At 50.2% G+C, this 18118-nt stretch overlaps 8 protein-coding genes across 8 annotated transcripts; 3 read left to right on the top strand and 5 right to left on the bottom strand.

Moving 5' to 3' along the window:
- Positions 1–1858: 1858 nt before the first annotated feature.
- On the bottom strand, positions 1859–2351 carry N7515_008451 (Gag/polymerase/env polyprotein; the record flags this gene model as incomplete). The annotated part of the gene is made up of 2 exons (XM_056669195.1): positions 1859–1935; positions 1958–2351. 2 exons carry the CDS (start codon positions 2349–2351, stop codon positions 1859–1861), a joined length of 471 nt encoding a protein of 156 aa, XP_056519025.1.
- Positions 2352–2690: 339 nt separating this feature from the next.
- On the bottom strand, positions 2691–4815 carry N7515_008450 (uncharacterized protein; the record flags this gene model as incomplete). The annotated part of the gene is made up of 3 exons (XM_056669194.1): positions 2691–3920; positions 4304–4586; positions 4634–4815. 3 exons carry the CDS (start codon positions 4813–4815, stop codon positions 2691–2693), a joined length of 1695 nt encoding a protein of 564 aa, XP_056519024.1.
- A 1190-nt stretch (positions 4816–6005) lies between these two features.
- Positions 6006–7113, top strand: N7515_008449 (transcriptional regulator family: HMG; the record flags this gene model as incomplete). The annotated part of the gene is made up of 2 exons (XM_056669193.1): positions 6006–6426; positions 6479–7113. The coding sequence occupies 2 exons, from the start codon at positions 6006–6008 to the stop codon at positions 7111–7113; spliced, it is 1056 nt and encodes a 351-aa protein (XP_056519023.1).
- Positions 7114–7745: 632 nt separating this feature from the next.
- Positions 7746–8021, bottom strand: N7515_008448 (uncharacterized protein; the record flags this gene model as incomplete). The annotated part of the gene is made up of 1 exon (XM_056669192.1): positions 7746–8021. The coding sequence occupies one exon, from the start codon at positions 8019–8021 to the stop codon at positions 7746–7748; it is 276 nt and encodes a 91-aa protein (XP_056519022.1).
- A 153-nt stretch (positions 8022–8174) lies between these two features.
- N7515_008447 (High mobility group superfamily) lies at positions 8175–8527 on the bottom strand (the record flags this gene model as incomplete). Its single annotated transcript, XM_056669191.1, has 2 exons — positions 8175–8298; positions 8346–8527. The coding sequence occupies 2 exons, from the start codon at positions 8525–8527 to the stop codon at positions 8175–8177; spliced, it is 306 nt and encodes a 101-aa protein (XP_056519021.1).
- Positions 8528–8813: 286 nt separating this feature from the next.
- N7515_008446 (uncharacterized protein) lies at positions 8814–9446 on the top strand (the record flags this gene model as incomplete). The annotated part of the gene is made up of 2 exons (XM_056669190.1): positions 8814–8928; positions 9082–9446. 2 exons carry the CDS (start codon positions 8814–8816, stop codon positions 9444–9446), a joined length of 480 nt encoding a protein of 159 aa, XP_056519020.1.
- Positions 9447–10078: 632 nt separating this feature from the next.
- N7515_008445 (transcriptional regulator family: HMG) lies at positions 10079–11186 on the bottom strand (the record flags this gene model as incomplete). The annotated part of the gene is made up of 2 exons (XM_056669189.1): positions 10079–10713; positions 10766–11186. 2 exons carry the CDS (start codon positions 11184–11186, stop codon positions 10079–10081), a joined length of 1056 nt encoding a protein of 351 aa, XP_056519019.1.
- A 1193-nt stretch (positions 11187–12379) lies between these two features.
- On the top strand, positions 12380–14503 carry N7515_008444 (uncharacterized protein; the record flags this gene model as incomplete). Its single annotated transcript, XM_056669188.1, has 3 exons — positions 12380–12561; positions 12609–12891; positions 13274–14503. 3 exons carry the CDS (start codon positions 12380–12382, stop codon positions 14501–14503), a joined length of 1695 nt encoding a protein of 564 aa, XP_056519018.1.
- Between the last annotated feature and the right edge of the window lie 3615 nt (positions 14504–18118).

The following is an 18118-nucleotide window of genomic DNA, read 5'->3' as shown; positions in this document are numbered from 1 at the left end:
AAGGAGTCGAGCTCGTAAGTCTCCGTCGTCTGGTACCACCAGCCTCCCTCTATGCAACAATAGACCTTCTCGCAATGACCACGTCTCGCCCTGTTCTGCGAGAGCCTTTTCTCGATATTCCTCTAGACTCGCGTGCGCCAGGTTCGCGTCCTTGATTCGTCGTATTAGGTCGCTAGGTTGGCTCGTCAACTCCGACGACCGCTCTGGTGTCTCTTGTGACTGTTCCTGGTTTCGTTCTTGAGCTCGGTCTCGCTCCTGTCTCCTTGTAGTGACTGGAGCCAACTGAACCCATCGTTGTTCGGGTAAGAGTATCTGTTCCTCTGGGTTCATTTGATCGGACAAATCCTTTCTCGATAACGCATCGGCTAGCACATTCTGTCTCCCAGGACGATACTTGATCACGAAATTGTATTCTTCCATCGCTTGGCTCCACCTGATCTGCCTCGCGTTCAGTTTCTTCTTTGTTCGGAACCATTGTAAAGCCTGGTGGTCGGTGAGAACCTCAAAAGGCTGCTGCAGGCTGACAAGCTCTGCTTCCCATTCCTGAAGTGCTCGGATTACTGCGAGTAGTTCCTTGTCATGAATTTCGTAGTTCCTTTCTGCTGGTTCCATCGTTTTTGAGAAGTACGCGATCGGGTGCCATTGCTTGTCTCGTAACTGCTGCGAAAGGACTGCACCGAGTACTTCGTCTGATGCATCCGTTTCGACTCTCGTGGGGGCTTCCGGGTCGTAATGCCCCAGAATCGGCGCTTCAACTAGACGTCTCTTCAATTCCTCAAATGCTCGTTGGCAACTGTCAGTCCAGGCCCACGAGGATTGTTTCTTTGTCAAACCGAACAAGGGTTTCGCCACACGACCGTAGTTCTCGATGAACCGACGGTAGAAGTTGCAGAAACCGAGGAAGGATTGAATGCCTTTCACTGTGGTCGGTGGTTTCCAGTCTCTGATCACCTCGATCTTCTCTGGGTCCGGTCGGATACCCGAAGTACCTACGATAAAACCAAGGAATTTTGTCTCTGGTCGGTGGAATTCACACTTGTGGATAGCCACTTGTAAACCGGCATCCCGCAACTTCTGTAGAACGATCTTGACATGCCTCTCATGGTCTTCCATTGTCTCGCTGAAAATGAGGATGTCGTCGACATACGCCACTGCGTAATCGTCCAGACTTTCGCCAAGTACCGAGTTCATGAATCGCTGGAACGTGGCAGGTCCGTTGGTGAGTCCGAATGGCATAACCTTGTATTTGAAAGAACCGTGTCGAGTACGGAAGGTCGTGAGATCTTCTGTGGCCGGATCCATTCGTATTCTATGGAATCCTTGACGGATATCCAATTTAGTGAAGAATTTCGCCTTGCCCAACCGGTGCAGCATTTCGTCGATGAGGGGTAATGGGTACACGTCCTTCTTCGTGATGGAGTTCAACTTCCTGTAATCCACACAGAATCTTAGTCCTCCACCGGGCTTCTTGGCCATTAGAATCGGCGACGCGAAACGAGCCGAACTTGGAACGATGAATCCTTTTTTCACATTCTCGTAAATGTACGACTTGGCAGCTTCCAGCTGCTCTAACGACATCTTGTACAGAGGACAGTAACCGGGGGTTGTCTTCTCGGTCAGCTCAATCTTGTGGTCTACCCCTTCTCGGTAAGGCGGTAAGGTGTCTGACGCTTTCTTCGAAAATACATCGAGGTAACCATGATACTGTTTTGGGATCTGATCCTTGACTTCCTGTGTATCTTCGGGGACCGAGAGCTTTGCGATGATGTGTTCAATCTCGTGGATGCTAGTTGCGAAGGTCTCTGCTCCCTTCCCTCTTGTTTAGCACACAGCTGGAATCCTGCACTTCCGACTGCTGCTATCGAGAATCCTTGTGGCATAGGCTTCGGTGTGTTCCGTTGTGTGCGACGTTCTTTTCTGACTGGACAGGTGTCTCTGTCTGGCTTAGTCGACATACCGCCTCCAAGCAACGCTCGTTCCATCTTCTTCACCGTATCCTCTGTGTGCGAGTGGTTGTATTCTCTTCGGATTGTTGGATTTGGGTTCTTAGTACTGTCGACTCGCTCCAAAGACGCTTCTAATTTCTCTGCTTTTTCGAATGCTGTGTCTCTTCGGTCTGCATCCTTCTGGTGTCTTGCGCTCGTCTCTTCCGTGGGTCGTTTCAGAATCTGGATCGGAATAGGTCTCGTCATCTGACAAGCAACCTCTTCCTGCATAACTTTCTGTTCCTCACCCCGTGCAGGCTCCGGCCATGCGAGTTGGAGGTTCTTACAATCGATGGTGACGCCTCTATCTGCGCACCAGAGTCTTCCAAGGATCATGTCATGCCGACCCGTGTCGGCGATCAACATGGGTACGTCGATCTGTCGCCTATTGCCCACTATCAGCGGTGCTCGAACACCGTGAGTGATGGGGTTCGCAGGCCTCCCGTCAAAGGCGCACAAGGGTTGGGGCTGTCGGAGTCGTTTCGTACGGAGTCCATAAGGTGTCAGTTTGAGAACTACCCTAGGATGAATCAATGCGTATACATTTGCTCCCGAGTCTACGAGGGCGTCGATCTGGAAAAATAGGGAGCTGACTGATATTTGCGCGGAAACAGTAAAGCTCTTGGTTGACAATAATTTCTCTAGATCAAAGCCCCGAGTGGACTTCGATGAACAGCCTGAGGCAGGCGGAGACTTCCCCCAGACTCACACATTTCCCGAACTCGACGACGAGTCCGAATCCTCGGCATCCCTGAGACGCCTTTCTGTGGCGCTTACTGCCGCCGTCTTCGCCTCCCCACCATTCCCATCTTTGTTTTCTGGGCAGTCCCGACTGAGGTGTCCCTGCTGACGACAAACGAAGCACTTTCCTTCTTTCATAAGTGCCTGCCGCTCAGCATACGTCAGGCTCTGCTTCTGCTCCCCGCTGGGAGTCGTCGTTCGGAATGTGTTGAGAGAACCCTTGTTGTCGTTCTCCGTGTGTGGTCTCGACCTGGACTTTCGGAATCGGGTCGTGGTCTGCATGCATGACAGTCCTAGAGCGCTGCGTCTGCAACTGTCCACAAACTCCTCGAGTGTCACGCGGTCATTAAACGCGTCCGACACCGTCAGCGTCTGAAGATCCGGCACTAGTTTTTCGAACAGATCTCCCTTCTGAAGCTCTTCGTCCGTCTTCGACTCGAGAGCCAGACGGGCGAATTCCCCGTAAAAGAGGTTAAAGCTCTCACCCTCTTTCATTTTCAATTTCTCATATTGTCCCTTGGCGATCTGTCGCTCCATGGGATCCTTGAAAACGATTTGGAGATGATCAAGCATCTCCACCGCGGTCTTGTATCGGTTCGAGACCGTGGGGTCTAGACTCGGTTGAAGCTGTGCCTGAGCTTTACCCGCACAACGAGTAGAGACGTAGGCCATGCGGTGTCTCTCCGACGGATAGTGGTCGGCATTCAGCATCAGCTTGTTTTCGACCGCACGTCGCCAGGGCGTGAACTTTACACTGACGCCGTCATCTAAGATTGGGGCATCTGGCACCTTCGCACTGCGCTTCCCTCCTCCCGACGAAGTCTGTGTGGCGGGCGAGGAAGCGGTTCTCTCCAGTTCGCGTACTCTCTCTGTGAGCAATTGGCGTTGCTGCTGGACAAACGTCAGGTACGCGAGTGCGTGGTTCGAGTCTGCATGAATCCAAGAGATCAATGCCTCCTCGTCGCGGATAATCAACGGCTCTTTTGTCTGGGTGCGGACGTGCAGTTCATACTGCTGTCGCGGTACGCTGGACGGACCCGGTACCGGCGTGGATCTCGCGGAAAAGGAAGGCTGCGTTGCCTCTCCAGTCTGCGGCAAAGGAGCGCCATGCTCGTGGGTCTCCTCCGGTTCTTCGTCGGGCTGTATTCTTCTCTTGCCCGATCGCGTCGTTGACATTTTTCGTTTTCTTCGATTCTGTGGTTCGGTTCTGTTTCTGGTTCGGTTCTGTGGTTCGGTTCTGTGGTCTACCGGAACGTCAAGACCGCTGTGCGAGGGCACGCAGATGGCGTTCACGAGGTAGATAAAAAAAATAAAAGAAAAGTGAGTCTTGTTGTAGTGTGATGACGAAGGTTGTGAATGCGAGTTCAATTCCTTTTACCTAAGACAACAAGACTAGAGAGGAAAGAAAAGAGAAGAAGAGAGAAGAAAAAAAGGGGTAAAGAACAATACAGCCGAGATCCTCCTATCACGTGATACCTCCCTTCCTCCTAGTCCTCGTTCTATGTGCTCTCGTCACATCGGACCCCAGAGAAGTCCTTTGTCGTTCAGCATGCCCACAAGCTTATTATCAATTTGACAATTTCAATCCAATCTTTCTCACTGATATCGTCGTTGGACGCGCCGGGATTGGACTCTTTGACAAGACGCTGGTTGGCCTGACGATACAGAACAAAACAATTCGGCTTCGGGGGTGTAACCAGGTTGGCAAACCGATAAATAGCCTTGCTGGCCTCTTTGATGCTGTAATCTTGCAGTTCCGGAGCCGGCGTTCTCTCATTGCGGTCCTTGTCTGTGGTGCTAAGGTACCAGGAGTCCAAAGACTCGTCGAAGTGCATGTAAGCAATTCCATTGTTCATGTTGCTGTCATGGTCAGTAATATAAGCAAAAGATTCGAGACTCAGACTCACCACAATCGCCTGTACATCTCCTGGAGGTTATCCATGCCGAGGACATTCCGGACGATGTTATTGGGGACAAGGATTTGACCCTTAGCGGCCTCGATGTTCTGCATTGCCTCACACCAAAGGATCTCGAGGCAACGGCCAGGAGGCATGTCCTTGGGGTCATTAGTGATTGGAGAAGTGGACATCTTGAATGACACGCCAGCAATGGAAGTAAAGAAATGCTAGAGAAGGATATGGAGTGATGAGTGGAAGATGGGAGTGAGGAGCGGGTTGAAGAAGTCGAAAGGGGTGAAGAGAAGAAGAAGAAGAAGAAGAAGAAAGGAGAAACAAAGGGAGAAGATAAACAAATAAATAGTCGAGGGGGAACTGTCATGCCGATTGGTATCTTAAGCGTTGATCTGACTTCTTTGTCTATGAAAGTCTTTGTCGACTTTCTTTGTTGACCTTGACCTATTTGCTCCTTCCCAGCCTCGGCCTTTTTAATGGTTGCTAGGGAAATCTGTCGTATTTGTTGCGATACTTGCTACTTCCCAGCCTTGTCGATTTTCTTTGTTCACCGTTTGCTCCTTCCCAGCCTCGGTCCTTTTATGGGTTGCTAGGGAAATCTGCTATATTTCTTGCCGTATTTGCTACTACCCAGCCTCTCCTGTTTTCCATTGGCTGTTGAAGACTTTCCGATTCAGGAAGTTCGCCAGCACCAGACAAGTCATATGGTCGTCGGTATAGTAGATTTGAAATAGAGATACATCTCGAGGAGGTACCTCACGACTCTTCAACTAGGTGATCTAGGCCTTATAATTATTCAATGCTTTACTGGAATCCCTTCCCAATTAACCATAAACGGATTAAATGTATTTGTGTAATTGGAAGCCCAATGCGGAATTTAAAGTTGTCCGTAGACGCGGGCGCTAAACCCCGGATCTGCGGCGCCACGTGGGCCGGATCTGCGGCCCGAGTTCTAACAACATGGGTGTCGAACTGGTACCTGACATCGAAGTCACTCTTCGTCTGGAGCTGTAATATCCTATGACATCCGTATTAAACTTCCATTGTCTGGTGGGTCCTGCGTATTTGTTCTTCGGGGCTGGGTTATGTTTCCTATCCGAACAAAGAAATCACGCGTTTGGTTTCTGCCCCACTAAACAAAGAAACAAAGAAACAAAGAAACCACCACCGGCCACCACAGTTCCCCCTCGACTATTTATTTGTTTATCTTCTCCATTTGTTTCTCCTTTCTTCTTCTTCTTCTTCTTCTTCTTTCTTTTTTCTCTTCATCCTTTCTTCTTCTTCGTCCTCCTCTTTTTCCTCTTCATCCCCTTTCGTTTTCTTCAATCCGCTCCCCACCAATATCTCTATTCTACCAATTACTTTTCAAATGGCTGACCAAATGGCTGACCAAGAAAGTTCCCTGCTTGGAACTACCATTCCGATAGGGGCGGAGGAAATCCACTCCGAGATGCTGTTTCTTCGCTACATTGAGACCCTATCTTTGCCGCATGCTTGCAAGCTGATTGTTAGATGGAACGCTCATCCGTCGCCCGATGAGTACATCGCAAAGATTCTGCGGGAGCTTCCGAGAGGCTACTTTCAGCATCCACGCCTCCTCCCAAGTGGGACACGCTTTGTGTATGCCGACGATGGGCACCTAGTGTTGAAGCGAATGAACAGACCACTGCCTATGCAGCAACTGCACCAGGACTCCACTCTCGGATTCGTTGGAACGTCTGAGCCACTCCTCCCTGCGCCCATGCCGCAGCGACGACTGAGACCGCTCAACAGTTTCATGGTCTTTAGGAGTAAGTCTTCCTTGGTTTTCACGAAGAGAAAGATCCTCTAACAATATTTAAGGCTACCTGTCTCCGGAATTTCCGGGCCTCCCGCAAAAGGTGAAGTCCATCGCTATCAGTGCAATGTGGCAGGATGATGTCCTGAAAGAACAATGGGTCATTATGGCCAAGGCATACACCATCCTCCGGGACCACTTCCATATGTTGGGCACTTTCAGTCTTCCTGATTTCGTTCAGATGGCTGCTGGAATGATGGCTCTTCCGGCTTCTAGCGAGTACATCGTCCGGTGTGGCTGGAACGTTAAAAAGCTGGGATCTTCTGTTAGCGTCACAAGGGCTCCTCATGGTGACTACAAGCTTCCACCTATGGCACCTCCCGCCCAGGTCACCGTCAAAGAGCTTGTTAATGCTGTGAGGCAAGCGGGTCACGCCATCCCGCATGTCGGAGAGTGGCCACTGCACATCGAAGATGATGGTTCTGTCTATGCTATTGACCCCAACCTTGGAACTCTTATCCCTGAACCACAGGATTGGGTCCTCAGAGACGTTCCACGATGGCCTATCGAAGAATTTGAGGCGGATGAAATGTACAGTATTTTGCATCCCGAGCATGATCAGAATATTTCACCTATTGGCCTGCCCAGCAACGACCCGCGTGAGCCCGAGTTTGGACTTGAGGGTGCTTACCAGCATTAATTCACGCTGTGGACATCAACGGGGCACCAAGCAGTCCCATTTACATGGGCTGTTCTTACGACAAGTTGCCTCTGTTGTTACCCACCAACAAAAAAAATCACAACAACAAAAAAAAATCAAAAAAAAACGCACAAAAAAAAATTACACAGAAAAAAAAAACAGAAAAAAAAAGCGGACGGGACTGGATGCTGACTTAGTCGGCACTCCAGGTGGATTGAATACTTGTACGATTTTTACTTTACCTCTCTCACGACAATTTTCCAAGAGCAAGGACAGGTTTTTCAGGCTGTAGGGTCTTTTCCTGAACCTTCTCTTTCCGTGTGAGCAGCAGGCCTTTCCATAGCTTTAGCTAATGAAGATATGTAAGATGCCAAAAAACCTACTCTCCTCTTTAGATTGTAGAGATTCAAGTAGAAACGTAGAAATGAATAGTAGGCATGGTCAGTAATAACTATTATCTGCATGCTACTTGCATCTTATTCTTCAGTACATGAATGCTCTACACAACGACTCATCCAAATACCATATCGTCCTAGCCATATACATAGCCCAATATACCCCGGACTTTCGCTCTACCAATGCTTGAGACGTCTATGACGCTTCAATCTCGAAGTCCCAACCCCAAGTAGTGCTCAGATACTCGCCCCTTTGTCTGCTATTGATGAGGTGACGTCTCGATACCCTTTGTTGACAGCCGCCGCTAGTGGAGCCCACCCTTGGGATCGACATGCAATGATGCACTGCATCCGCGGATCCACCAGTCGGGTGTGGAGACGGGTCTTGGCATGCCACGCTATGCAGGGGACATGCTGGGTCAGCTGGGACCGTGCGACAACATGCGACTTGCCATGCGACTTGCCATGCGACTTGCCATGCGACTTGCCATGCGACTGGCACGCGGCAGCCATGCGGGCTGTGCCACCATGCGCTTTAGATGTACCATGGGTGTTCTATTGGTGCCAAGACTCGGACGCGGATGCAAGGCAGGTGGACTTCTTTACGCTTATTTGAGGACTTGGGTAAGTTGCTCTGCAATTCGCTATGGAAATTCAGAACTTGAACTAACTACGTGCCTTCAGCTCCAGAGCCGGCGTTCTCTCATTGCGGTACTTGTCTGTGGTGCTAAGGCACCAGGCGCCCAAAGACTCGTCGAAGTGCATGTAAGCAGTTCCATTGTTCATATTGCTGTCATGGTCAGTAATATAAGCAAAAGATTCGAGACTCAGACTCACCGCAATCGCCTGTACATCTCCTCGAGGTTATCCATGCCGAGGGCATTCTGGACGATGTTATTGGGGACAAGGATTTGACCCTTAGCGGCCTCGATGTTCTGCATTGCCTCACACCAAAGGATCTCGAGGCAACGGCCAGGAGGCATGTCCTTGGGGTCATTAGTGAGTGGAGAAGTGAACATCTTGAATGACACGCCAGCAATGGAAGTAAAGAAATGCTAGAGAAGGATATGGAGTGATGAGTGGAAGATGGGAGTGGGGAGCGGGTTGAAGAAGTCGAAAGGGGGTGAAGAGAAGAAGAAGAAGAAGAAGAAAGGAGAAACAAAGGGAGAAGATAAACAAATAAATAGTCGAGAATAACATCGTCCAGAATGCCCTCGGCATGGATAACCTCGAGGAGATGTACAGGCGATTGCGGTGAGTCTGAGTCTCGAATCTTTTGCTTATATTACTGACCATGACAGCAATATGAACAATGGAACTGCTTACATGCACTTCGACGAGTCTTTGGGCGCCTGGTGCCTTAGCACCACAGACAAGTACCGCAATGAGAGAACGCCGGCTCTGGAGCTGAAGGCACGTAGTTAGTTCAAGTTCTGAATTTCCATAGCGAATTGCAGAGCAACTTACCCAAGTCCTCAAATAAGCGTAAAGAAGTCCACCTGCCTTGCATCCGCGTCCGAGTCTTGGCACCAATAGAACACCCATGGTACATCTAAAGCGCATGGTGGCACAGCCCGCATGGCTGCCGCGTGCCAGTCGCATGGCAAGTCGCATGGCAAGTCGCATGGCAAGTCGCATGGCAAGTCGCATGGCAAGTCGCATGGCAAGTCGCATGGCAAGTCGCATGGCAAGTCGCATGGCAAGTCGCATGGCAAGTCGCATGGCAAGTCGCATGTTGTCGCACGGTCCCAGCTGACCCAGCATGTCCCCTGCATAGCGTGGCATGCCAAGACCCGTCTCCACACCCGACTGGTGGATCCGCGGATGCAGTGCATCATTGCATGTCGATCCCAAGGGTGGGCTCCACTAGCGGCGGCTGTCAACAAAGGGTATCGAGACGTCACCTCATCAATAGCAGACAAAGGGGCGAGTATCTGAGCACTACTTGGGGTTGGGACTTCGAGATTGAAGCGTCATAGACGTCTCAAGCATTGGTAGAGCGAAAGTCCGGGGTATATTGGGCTATGTATATGGCTAGGACGATATGGTATTTGGATGAGTCGTTGTGTAGAGCATTCATGTACTGAAGAATAAGATGCAAGTAGCATGCAGATAATAGTTATTACTGACCATGCCTACTATTCATTTCTACGTTTCTACTTGAATCTCTACAATCTAAAGAGGAGAGTAGGTTTTTTGGCATCTTACATATCTTCATTAGCTAAAGCTATGGAAAGGCCTGCTGCTCACACGGAAAGAGAAGGTTCAGGAAAAGACCCTACAGCCTGAAAAACCTGTCCTTGCTCTTGGAAAATTGTCGTGAGAGAGGTAAAGTAAAAATCGTACAAGTATTCAATCCACCTGGAGTGCCGACTAAGTCAGCATCCAGTCCCGTCCGCTTTTTTTTTCTGTTTTTTTTTTCTGTGTAATTTTTTTTTGTGCGTTTTTTTTTGATTTTTTTTTGTTGTTGTGATTTTTTTTGTTGGTGGGTAACAACAGAGGCAACTTGTCGTAAGAACAGCCCATGTAAATGGGACTGCTTGGTGCCCCGTTGATGTCCACAGCGTGAATTAATGCTGGTAAGCACCCTCAAGTCCAAACTCGGGCTCACGCGGGTCGTTGCTGGGCAGGCCAATAGGTGAAATATTCTGATCATGCTCGGGATGCAAAATACTGTACATTTCATCCGCCTCAAATTCTTCGATAGGCCATCGTGGAACGTCTCTGAGGACCCAATCCTGTGGTTCAGGGATAAGAGTTCCAAGGTTGGGGTCAATAGCATAGACAGAACCATCATCTTCGATGTGCAGTGGCCACTCTCCGACATGCGGGATGGCGTGACCCGCTTGCCTCACAGCATTAACAAGCTCTTTGACGGTGACCTGGGCGGGAGGTGCCATAGGTGGAAGCTTGTAGTCACCATGAGGAGCCCTTGTGACGCTAACAGAAGATCCCAGCTTTTTAACGTTCCAGCCACACCGGACGATGTACTCGCTAGAAGCCGGAAGAGCCATCATTCCAGCAGCCATCTGAACGAAATCAGGAAGACTGAAAGTGCCCAACATATGGAAGTGGTCCCGGAGGATGGTGTATGCCTTGGCCATAATGACCCATTGTTCTTTCAGGACATCATCCTGCCACATTGCACTGATAGCGATGGACTTCACCTTTTGCGGGAGGCCCGGAAATTCCGGAGACAGGTAGCCTTAAATATTGTTAGAGGATCTTTCTCTTCGTGAAAACCAAGGAAGACTTACTCCTAAAGACCATGAAACTGTTGAGCGGTCTCAGTCGTCGCTGCGGCATGGGCGCAGGGAGGAGTGGCTCAGACGTTCCAACGAATCCGAGAGTGGAGTCCTGGTGCAGTTGCTGCATAGGCAGTGGTCTGTTCATTCGCTTCAACACTAGGTGCCCATCGTCGGCATACACAAAGCGTGTCCCACTTGGGAGGAGGCGTGGATGCTGAAAGTAGCCTCTCGGAAGCTCCCGCAGAATCTTTGCGATGTACTCATCGGGCGACGGATGAGCGTTCCATCTAACAATCAGCTTGCAAGCATGCGGCAAAGATAGGGTCTCAATGTAGCGAAGAAACAGCATCTCGGAGTGGATTTCCTCCGCCCCTATCGGAATGGTAGTTCCAAGCAGGGAACTTTCTTGGTCAGCCATTTGGTCAGCCATTTGAAAAGTAATTGGTAGAATAGAGATATTGGTGGGGAGCGGATTGAAGAAAACGAAAGGGGATGAAGAGGAAAAAGAGGAGGACGAAGAAGAAGAAAGGATGAAGAGAAAAAAGAAAGAAGAAGAAGAAGAAGAAGAAGAAAGGAGAAACAAATGGAGAAGATAAACAAATAAATAGTCGAGGGGGAACTGTGGTGGCCGGTGGTGGTTTCTTTGTTTCTTTGTTTCTTTGTTTAGTGGGGCAGAAACCAAACGCGTGATTTCTTTGTTCGGATAGGAAACATAACCCAGCCCCGAAGAACAAATACGCAGGACCCACCAGACAATGGAAGTTTAATACGGATGTCATAGGATATTACAGCTCCAGACGAAGAGTGACTTCGATGTCAGGTACCAGTTCGACACCCATGTTGTTAGAACTCGGGCCGCAGATCCGGCCCACGTGGCGCCGCAGATCCGGGGTTTAGCGCCCGCGTCTACGGACAACTTTAAATTCCGCATTGGGCTTCCAATTACACAAATACATTTAATCCGTTTATGGTTAATTGGGAAGGGATTCCAGTAAAGCATTGAATAATTATAAGGCCTAGATCACCTAGTTGAAGAGTCGTGAGGTACCTCCTCGAGATGTATCTCTATTTCAAATCTACTATACCGACGACCATATGACTTGTCTGGTGCTGGCGAACTTCCTGAATCGGAAAGTCTTCAACAGCCAATGGAAAACAGGAGAGGCTGGGTAGTAGCAAATACGGCAAGAAATATAGCAGATTTCCCTAGCAACCCATAAAAGGACCGAGGCTGGGAAGGAGCAAACGGTGAACAAAGAAAATCGACAAGGCTGGGAAGTAGCAAGTATCGCAACAAATACGACAGATTTCCCTAGCAACCATTAAAAAGGCCGAGGCTGGGAAGGAGCAAATAGGTCAAGGTCAACAAAGAAAGTCGACAAAGACTTTCATAGACAAAGAAGTCAGATCAACGCTTAAGATACCAATCGGCATGACAGTTCCCCCTCGACTATTTATTTGTTTATCTTCTCCCTTTGTTTCTCCTTTCTTCTTCTTCTTCTTCTTCTTCTTCTCTTCACCCCTTTCGACTTCTTCAACCCGCTCCTCACTCCCATCTTCCACTCATCACTCCATATCCTTCTCTAGCATTTCTTTACTTCCATTGCTGGCGTGTCATTCAAGATGTCCACTTCTCCAATCACTAATGACCCCAAGGACATGCCTCCTGGCCGTTGCCTCGAGATCCTTTGGTGTGAGGCAATGCAGAACATCGAGGCCGCTAAGGGTCAAATCCTTGTCCCCAATAACATCGTCCGGAATGTCCTCGGCATGGATAACCTCCAGGAGATGTACAGGCGATTGTGGTGAGTCTGAGTCTCGAATCTTTTGCTTATATTACTGACCATGACAGCAACATGAACAATGGAATTGCTTACATGCACTTCGACGAGTCTTTGGACTCCTGGTACCTTAGCACCACAGACAAGGACCGCAATGAGAGAACGCCGGCTCCGGAACTGCAAGATTACAGCATCAAAGAGGCCAGCAAGGCTATTTATCGGTTTGCCAACCTGGTTACACCCCCGAAGCCGAATTGTTTTGTTCTGTATCGTCAGGCCAACCAGCGTCTTGTCAAAGAGTCCAATCCCGGCGCGTCCAACGACGATATCAGTGAGAAAGATTGGATTGAAATTGTCAAATTGATAATAAGCTTGTGGGCATGCTGAACGACAAAGGACTTCTCTGGGGTCCGATGTGACGAGAGCACATAGAACGAGGACTAGGAGGAAGGGAGGTATCACGTGATAGGAGGATCTCGGCTGTATTGTTCTTTACCCCTTTTTTCTTCTCTCTTCTTCTCTTTTCTTTCCTCTCTAGTCTTGTTGTCTTAGGTAAAAGGAATTGAACTCGCATTCACAACCTTCGTCATCACACTACAACAAGACTCACTTTTCTTTTATTTTTTTTATCTACCTCGTGAACGCCATCTGCGTGCCCTCGCACAGCGGTCTTGACGTTCCGGTAGACCACAGAACCGAACCACAGAACCGAACCAGAAACAGAACCGAACCACAGAATCGAAGAAAACGAAAAATGTCAACGACGCGATCGGGCAAGAGAAGAATACAGCCCGACGAAGAACCGGAGGAGACCCACGAGCATGGCGCTCCTTTGCCGCAGACTGGAGAGGCAACGCAGCCTTCCTTTTCCGCGAGATCCACGCCGGTACCGGGTCCGTCCAGCGTACCGCGACAGCAGTATGAACTGCACGTCCGCACCCAGACAAAAGAGCCGTTGATTATCCGCGACGAGGAGGCATTGATCTCTTGGATTCATGCAGACTCGAACCACGCACTCGCGTACCTGACGTTTGTCCAGCAGCAACGCCAATTGCTCACAGAGAGAGTACGCGAACTGGAGAGAACCGCTTCCTCGCCCGCCACACAGACTTCGTCGGGAGGAGGGAAGCGCAGTGCGAAGGTGCCAGATGCCCCAATCTTAGATGACGGCGTCAGTGTAAAGTTCACGCCCTGGCGACGTGCGGTCGAAAACAAGCTGATGCTGAATGCCGACCACTATCCGTCGGAGAGACACCGCATGGCCTACGTCTCTACTCGTTGTGCGGGTAAAGCTCAGGCACAGCTTCAACCGAGTCTAGACCCCACGGTCTCGAACCGATACAAGACCGCGGTGGAGATGCTTGATCATCTCCAAATCGTTTTCAAGGATCCCATGGAGCGACAGATCGCCAAGGGACAATATGAGAAATTGAAAATGAAAGAGGGTGAGAGCTTTAACCTCTTTTACGGGGAATTCGCCCGTCTGGCTCTCGAGTCGAAGACGGACGAAGAGCTTCAGAAGGGAGATCTGTTCGAAAAACTAGTGCCGGATCTTCAGACGCTGACGGTGTCGGACGCGTTTAATGACCGCGTGACACTCGAGGAGTTTGTGGACAGTTGCAGACGCAGCGCTCTAGGACTGTCATGCATGCAGACCACGACCCGATTCCGAAAGTCCAGGTCGAGACCACACACGGAGAACGACAACAAGGGTTCTCTCAACACATTCCGAACGACGACTCCCAGCGGGGAGCAGAAGCAGAGCCTGACGTATGCTGAGCGGCAGGCACTTATGAAAGAAGGAAAGTGCTTCGTTTGTCGTCAGCAGGGACACCTCAGTCGGGACTGCCCAGAAAACAAAGATGGGAATGGTGGGGAGGCGAAGACGGCGGCAGTAAGCGCCACAGAAAGGCGTCTCAGGGATGCCGAGGATTCGGACTCGTCGTCGAGTTCGGGAAATGTGTGAGTCTGGGGGAAGTCTCCGCCTGCCTCAGGCTGTTCATCGAAGTCCACTCGGGGCTTTGATCTAGAGAAATTATTGTCAACCAAGAGCTTTACTGTTTCCGCGCAAATATCAGTCAGCTCCCTATTTTTCCAGATCGACGCCCTCGTAGACTCGGGAGCAAATGTATACGCATTGATTCATCCTAGGGTAGTTCTCAAACTGACACCTTATGGACTCCGTACGAAACGACTCCGACAGCCCCAACCCTTGTGCGCCTTTGACGGGAGGCCTGCGAACCCCATCACTCACGGTGTTCGAGCACCGCTGATAGTGGGCAATAGGCGACAGATCGACGTACCCATGTTGATCGCCGACACGGGTCGGCATGACATGATCCTTGGAAGACTCTGGTGCGCAGATAGAGGCGTCACCATCGATTGTAAGAACCTCCAACTCGCATGGCCGGAGCCTGCACGGGGTGAGGAACAGAAAGTTATGCAGGAAGAGGTTGCTTGTCAGATGACGAGACCTATTCCGATCCAGATTCTGAAACGACCCACGGAAGAGACGAGCGCAAGACACCAGAAGGATGCAGACCGAAGAGACACAGCATTCGAAAAAGCAGAGAAATTAGAAGCGTCTTTGGAGCGAGTCGACAGTACTAAGAACCCAAATCCAACAATCCGAAGAGAATACAACCACTCGCACACAGAGGATACGGTGAAGAAGATGGAACGAGCGTTGCTTGGAGGCGGTATGTCGACTAAGCCAGACAGAGACACCTGTCCAGTCAGAAAAGAACGTCGCACACAACGGAACACACCGAAGCCTATGCCACAAGGATTCTCGATAGCAGCAGTCGGAAGTGCAGGATTCCAGCTGTGTGCTAAACAAGAGGGAAGGGAGCAGAGACCTTCGCAACTAGCATCCACGAGATTGAACACATCATCGCAAAGCTCTCGGTCCCCGAAGATACACAGGAAGTCAAGGATCAGATCCCAAAACAGTATCATGGTTACCTCGATGTATTTTCGAAGAAAGCGTCAGACACCTTACCGCCTTACCGAGAAGGGGTAGACCACAAGATTGAGCTGACCGAGAAGACAACCCCCGGTTACTGTCCTCTGTACAAGATGTCGTTAGAGCAGCTGGAAGCTGCCAAGTCGTACATTTACGAGAATGTGAAAAAAGGATTCATCGTTCCAAGTTCGGCTCGTTTCGCGTCGCCGATTCTAATGGCCAAGAAGCCCGGTGGAGGACTAAGATTCTGTGTGGATTACAGGAAGTTGAACTCCATCACGAAGAAGGACGTGTACCCATTACCCCTCATCGACGAAATGCTGCACCGGTTGGGCAAGGCGAAATTCTTCACTAAATTGGATATCCGTCAAGGATTCCATAGAATACGAATGGATCCGGCCACAGAAGATCTCACGACCTTCCGTACTCGACACGGTTCTTTCAAATACAAGGTTATGCCATTCGGACTCACCAACGGACCTGCCACGTTCCAGCGATTCATGAACTCGGTACTTGGCGAAAGTCTGGACGATTACGCAGTGGCGTATGTCGACGACATCCTCATTTTCAGCGAGACAATGGAAGACCATGAGAGGCATGTCAAGATCGTTCTACAGAAGTTGCGGGATGCCGGTTTACAAGTGGCTATCCACAAGTGTGAATTCCACCGACCAGAGACAAAATTCCTTGGTTTTATCGTAGGTACTTCGGGTATCCGACCGGACCCAGAGAAGATCGAGGTGATCAGAGACTGGAAACCACCGACCACAGTGAAAGGCATTCAATCCTTCCTCGGTTTCTGCAACTTCTACCGTCGGTTCATCGAGAACTACGGTCGTGTGGCGAAACCCTTGTTCGGTTTGACAAAGAAACAATCCTCGTGGGCCTGGACTGACAGTTGCCAACGAGCATTTGAGGAATTGAAGAGACGTCTAGTTGAAGCGCCGATTCTGGGGCATTACGACCCGGAAGCCCCCACGAGAGTCGAAACGGATGCATCAGACGAAGTACTCGGTGCAGTCCTTTCGCAGCAGTTACGAGACAAGCAATGGCACCCGATCGCGTACTTCTCAAAAACGATGGAACCAGCAGAAAGGAACTACGAAATTCATGACAAGGAACTACTCGCAGTAATCCGAGCACTTCAGGAATGGGAAGCAGAGCTTGTCAGCCTGCAGCAGCCTTTTGAGGTTCTCACCGACCACCAGGCTTTACAATGGTTCCGAACAAAGAAGAAACTGAACGCGAGGCAGATCAGGTGGAGCCAAGCGATGGAAGAATACAATTTCGTGATCAAGTATCGTCCTGGGAGACAGAATGTGCTAGCCGATGCGTTATCGAGAAAGGATTTGTCCGATCAAATGAACCCAGAGGAACAGATACTCTTACCCGAACAACGATGGGTTCAGTTGGCTCCAGTCACTACAAGGAGACAGGAGCGAGACCGAGCTCAAGAACGAAACCAGGAACAGTCACAAGAGACACCAGAGCGGTCGTCGGAGTTGACGAGCCAACCTAGCGACCTAATACGACGAATCAAGGACGCGAACCTGGCGCACGCGAGTCTAGAGGAATATCGAGAAAAGGCTCTCGCAGAACAGGGCGAGACGTGGTCATTGCGAGAAGGTCTATTGTTGCATAGAGGGAGGCTGGTGGTACCAGACGACGGAGACTTACGAGCTCGACTCCTTGACGACATACACCGGCAACCGTCCACGGCCCATCCAGCTACTGGCCAGGCTGGCTCAGAGATGTTCAGCGATATATTGACAACTGCCACACATGTAAGCGGACAAAGGCCTGGCGAGACCGAACGCCTGGACTTCTTCAGCCACTGCCAGTACCCGATCGACCCTGGCAGCATGTCGCTATCGACTTTTGCTCACTGCCGAAAGACAAGAAAGGATTCGATAACATCATGGTTGTCGTGTGTCGACTCTCGAAACGACCGATCTCTGTTCCCTGTCACAAAGAAGTGACCGCCGCAGACACTGCTCGATTATACGTGACCAATGTCCTCCGTTGGACAGGAATCCCAGACTCGGTAGTGTCGGACCGAGGACCCCAGTTCATCTCTTCCTTCTGGTCGGAGTTCTGTAAGATTCTGGGGATCAGGAGGAAGCTCTCCACAGCAAGACACCCGCAAACGGATGGACAAACGGAAGTTGCGAACCAGTACATCGCCCAGAGGTTACGAGCGTACGTTAACTACCATCAAGACGACTGGTCGGACTGGCTACCGATGATCGATTTAGCTACTGCGACCGTCCCGTCATCATCTACGGGACTCTCGCCATTCTTTATAGAAAGAGGCTACGAACCCCGCATGTCGTTCGACTGGGGAGAACGCACAGGGAAACAGTTGGAAACTGGCGAGCAAGAGGCTCAATCATACACGCAGAAGTTGCAAGAAGCGTGGGCCTCGGCACGGGAACAAATGACGAAAGCACAAGCTCGACAAAAAATGCAAGCGGATAAACACAGACGCGAAGTCGATTTTGATGTCGGCGACCACGTTTATCTATCGTTGAAAGGACTAAAACAGGACCGCCCAAGCCTGAAGTTGGCGGGTAAGGCAGCAGGACCTTTCGAAGTGGTCAAGAAGATCGGACACGC

Source organism: Penicillium bovifimosum, assembly GCF_028826915.1.
Source record: "Penicillium bovifimosum strain IBT 22155 chromosome Unknown utg000006l_segment0_segment0, whole genome shotgun sequence".
Taxonomy (NCBI): Eukaryota; Fungi; Ascomycota; class Eurotiomycetes; order Eurotiales; family Aspergillaceae; genus Penicillium; species Penicillium bovifimosum.
Note: the sequence above shows the minus strand (reverse complement) of the source record. Positions and strands in the feature narration are given on the sequence as shown.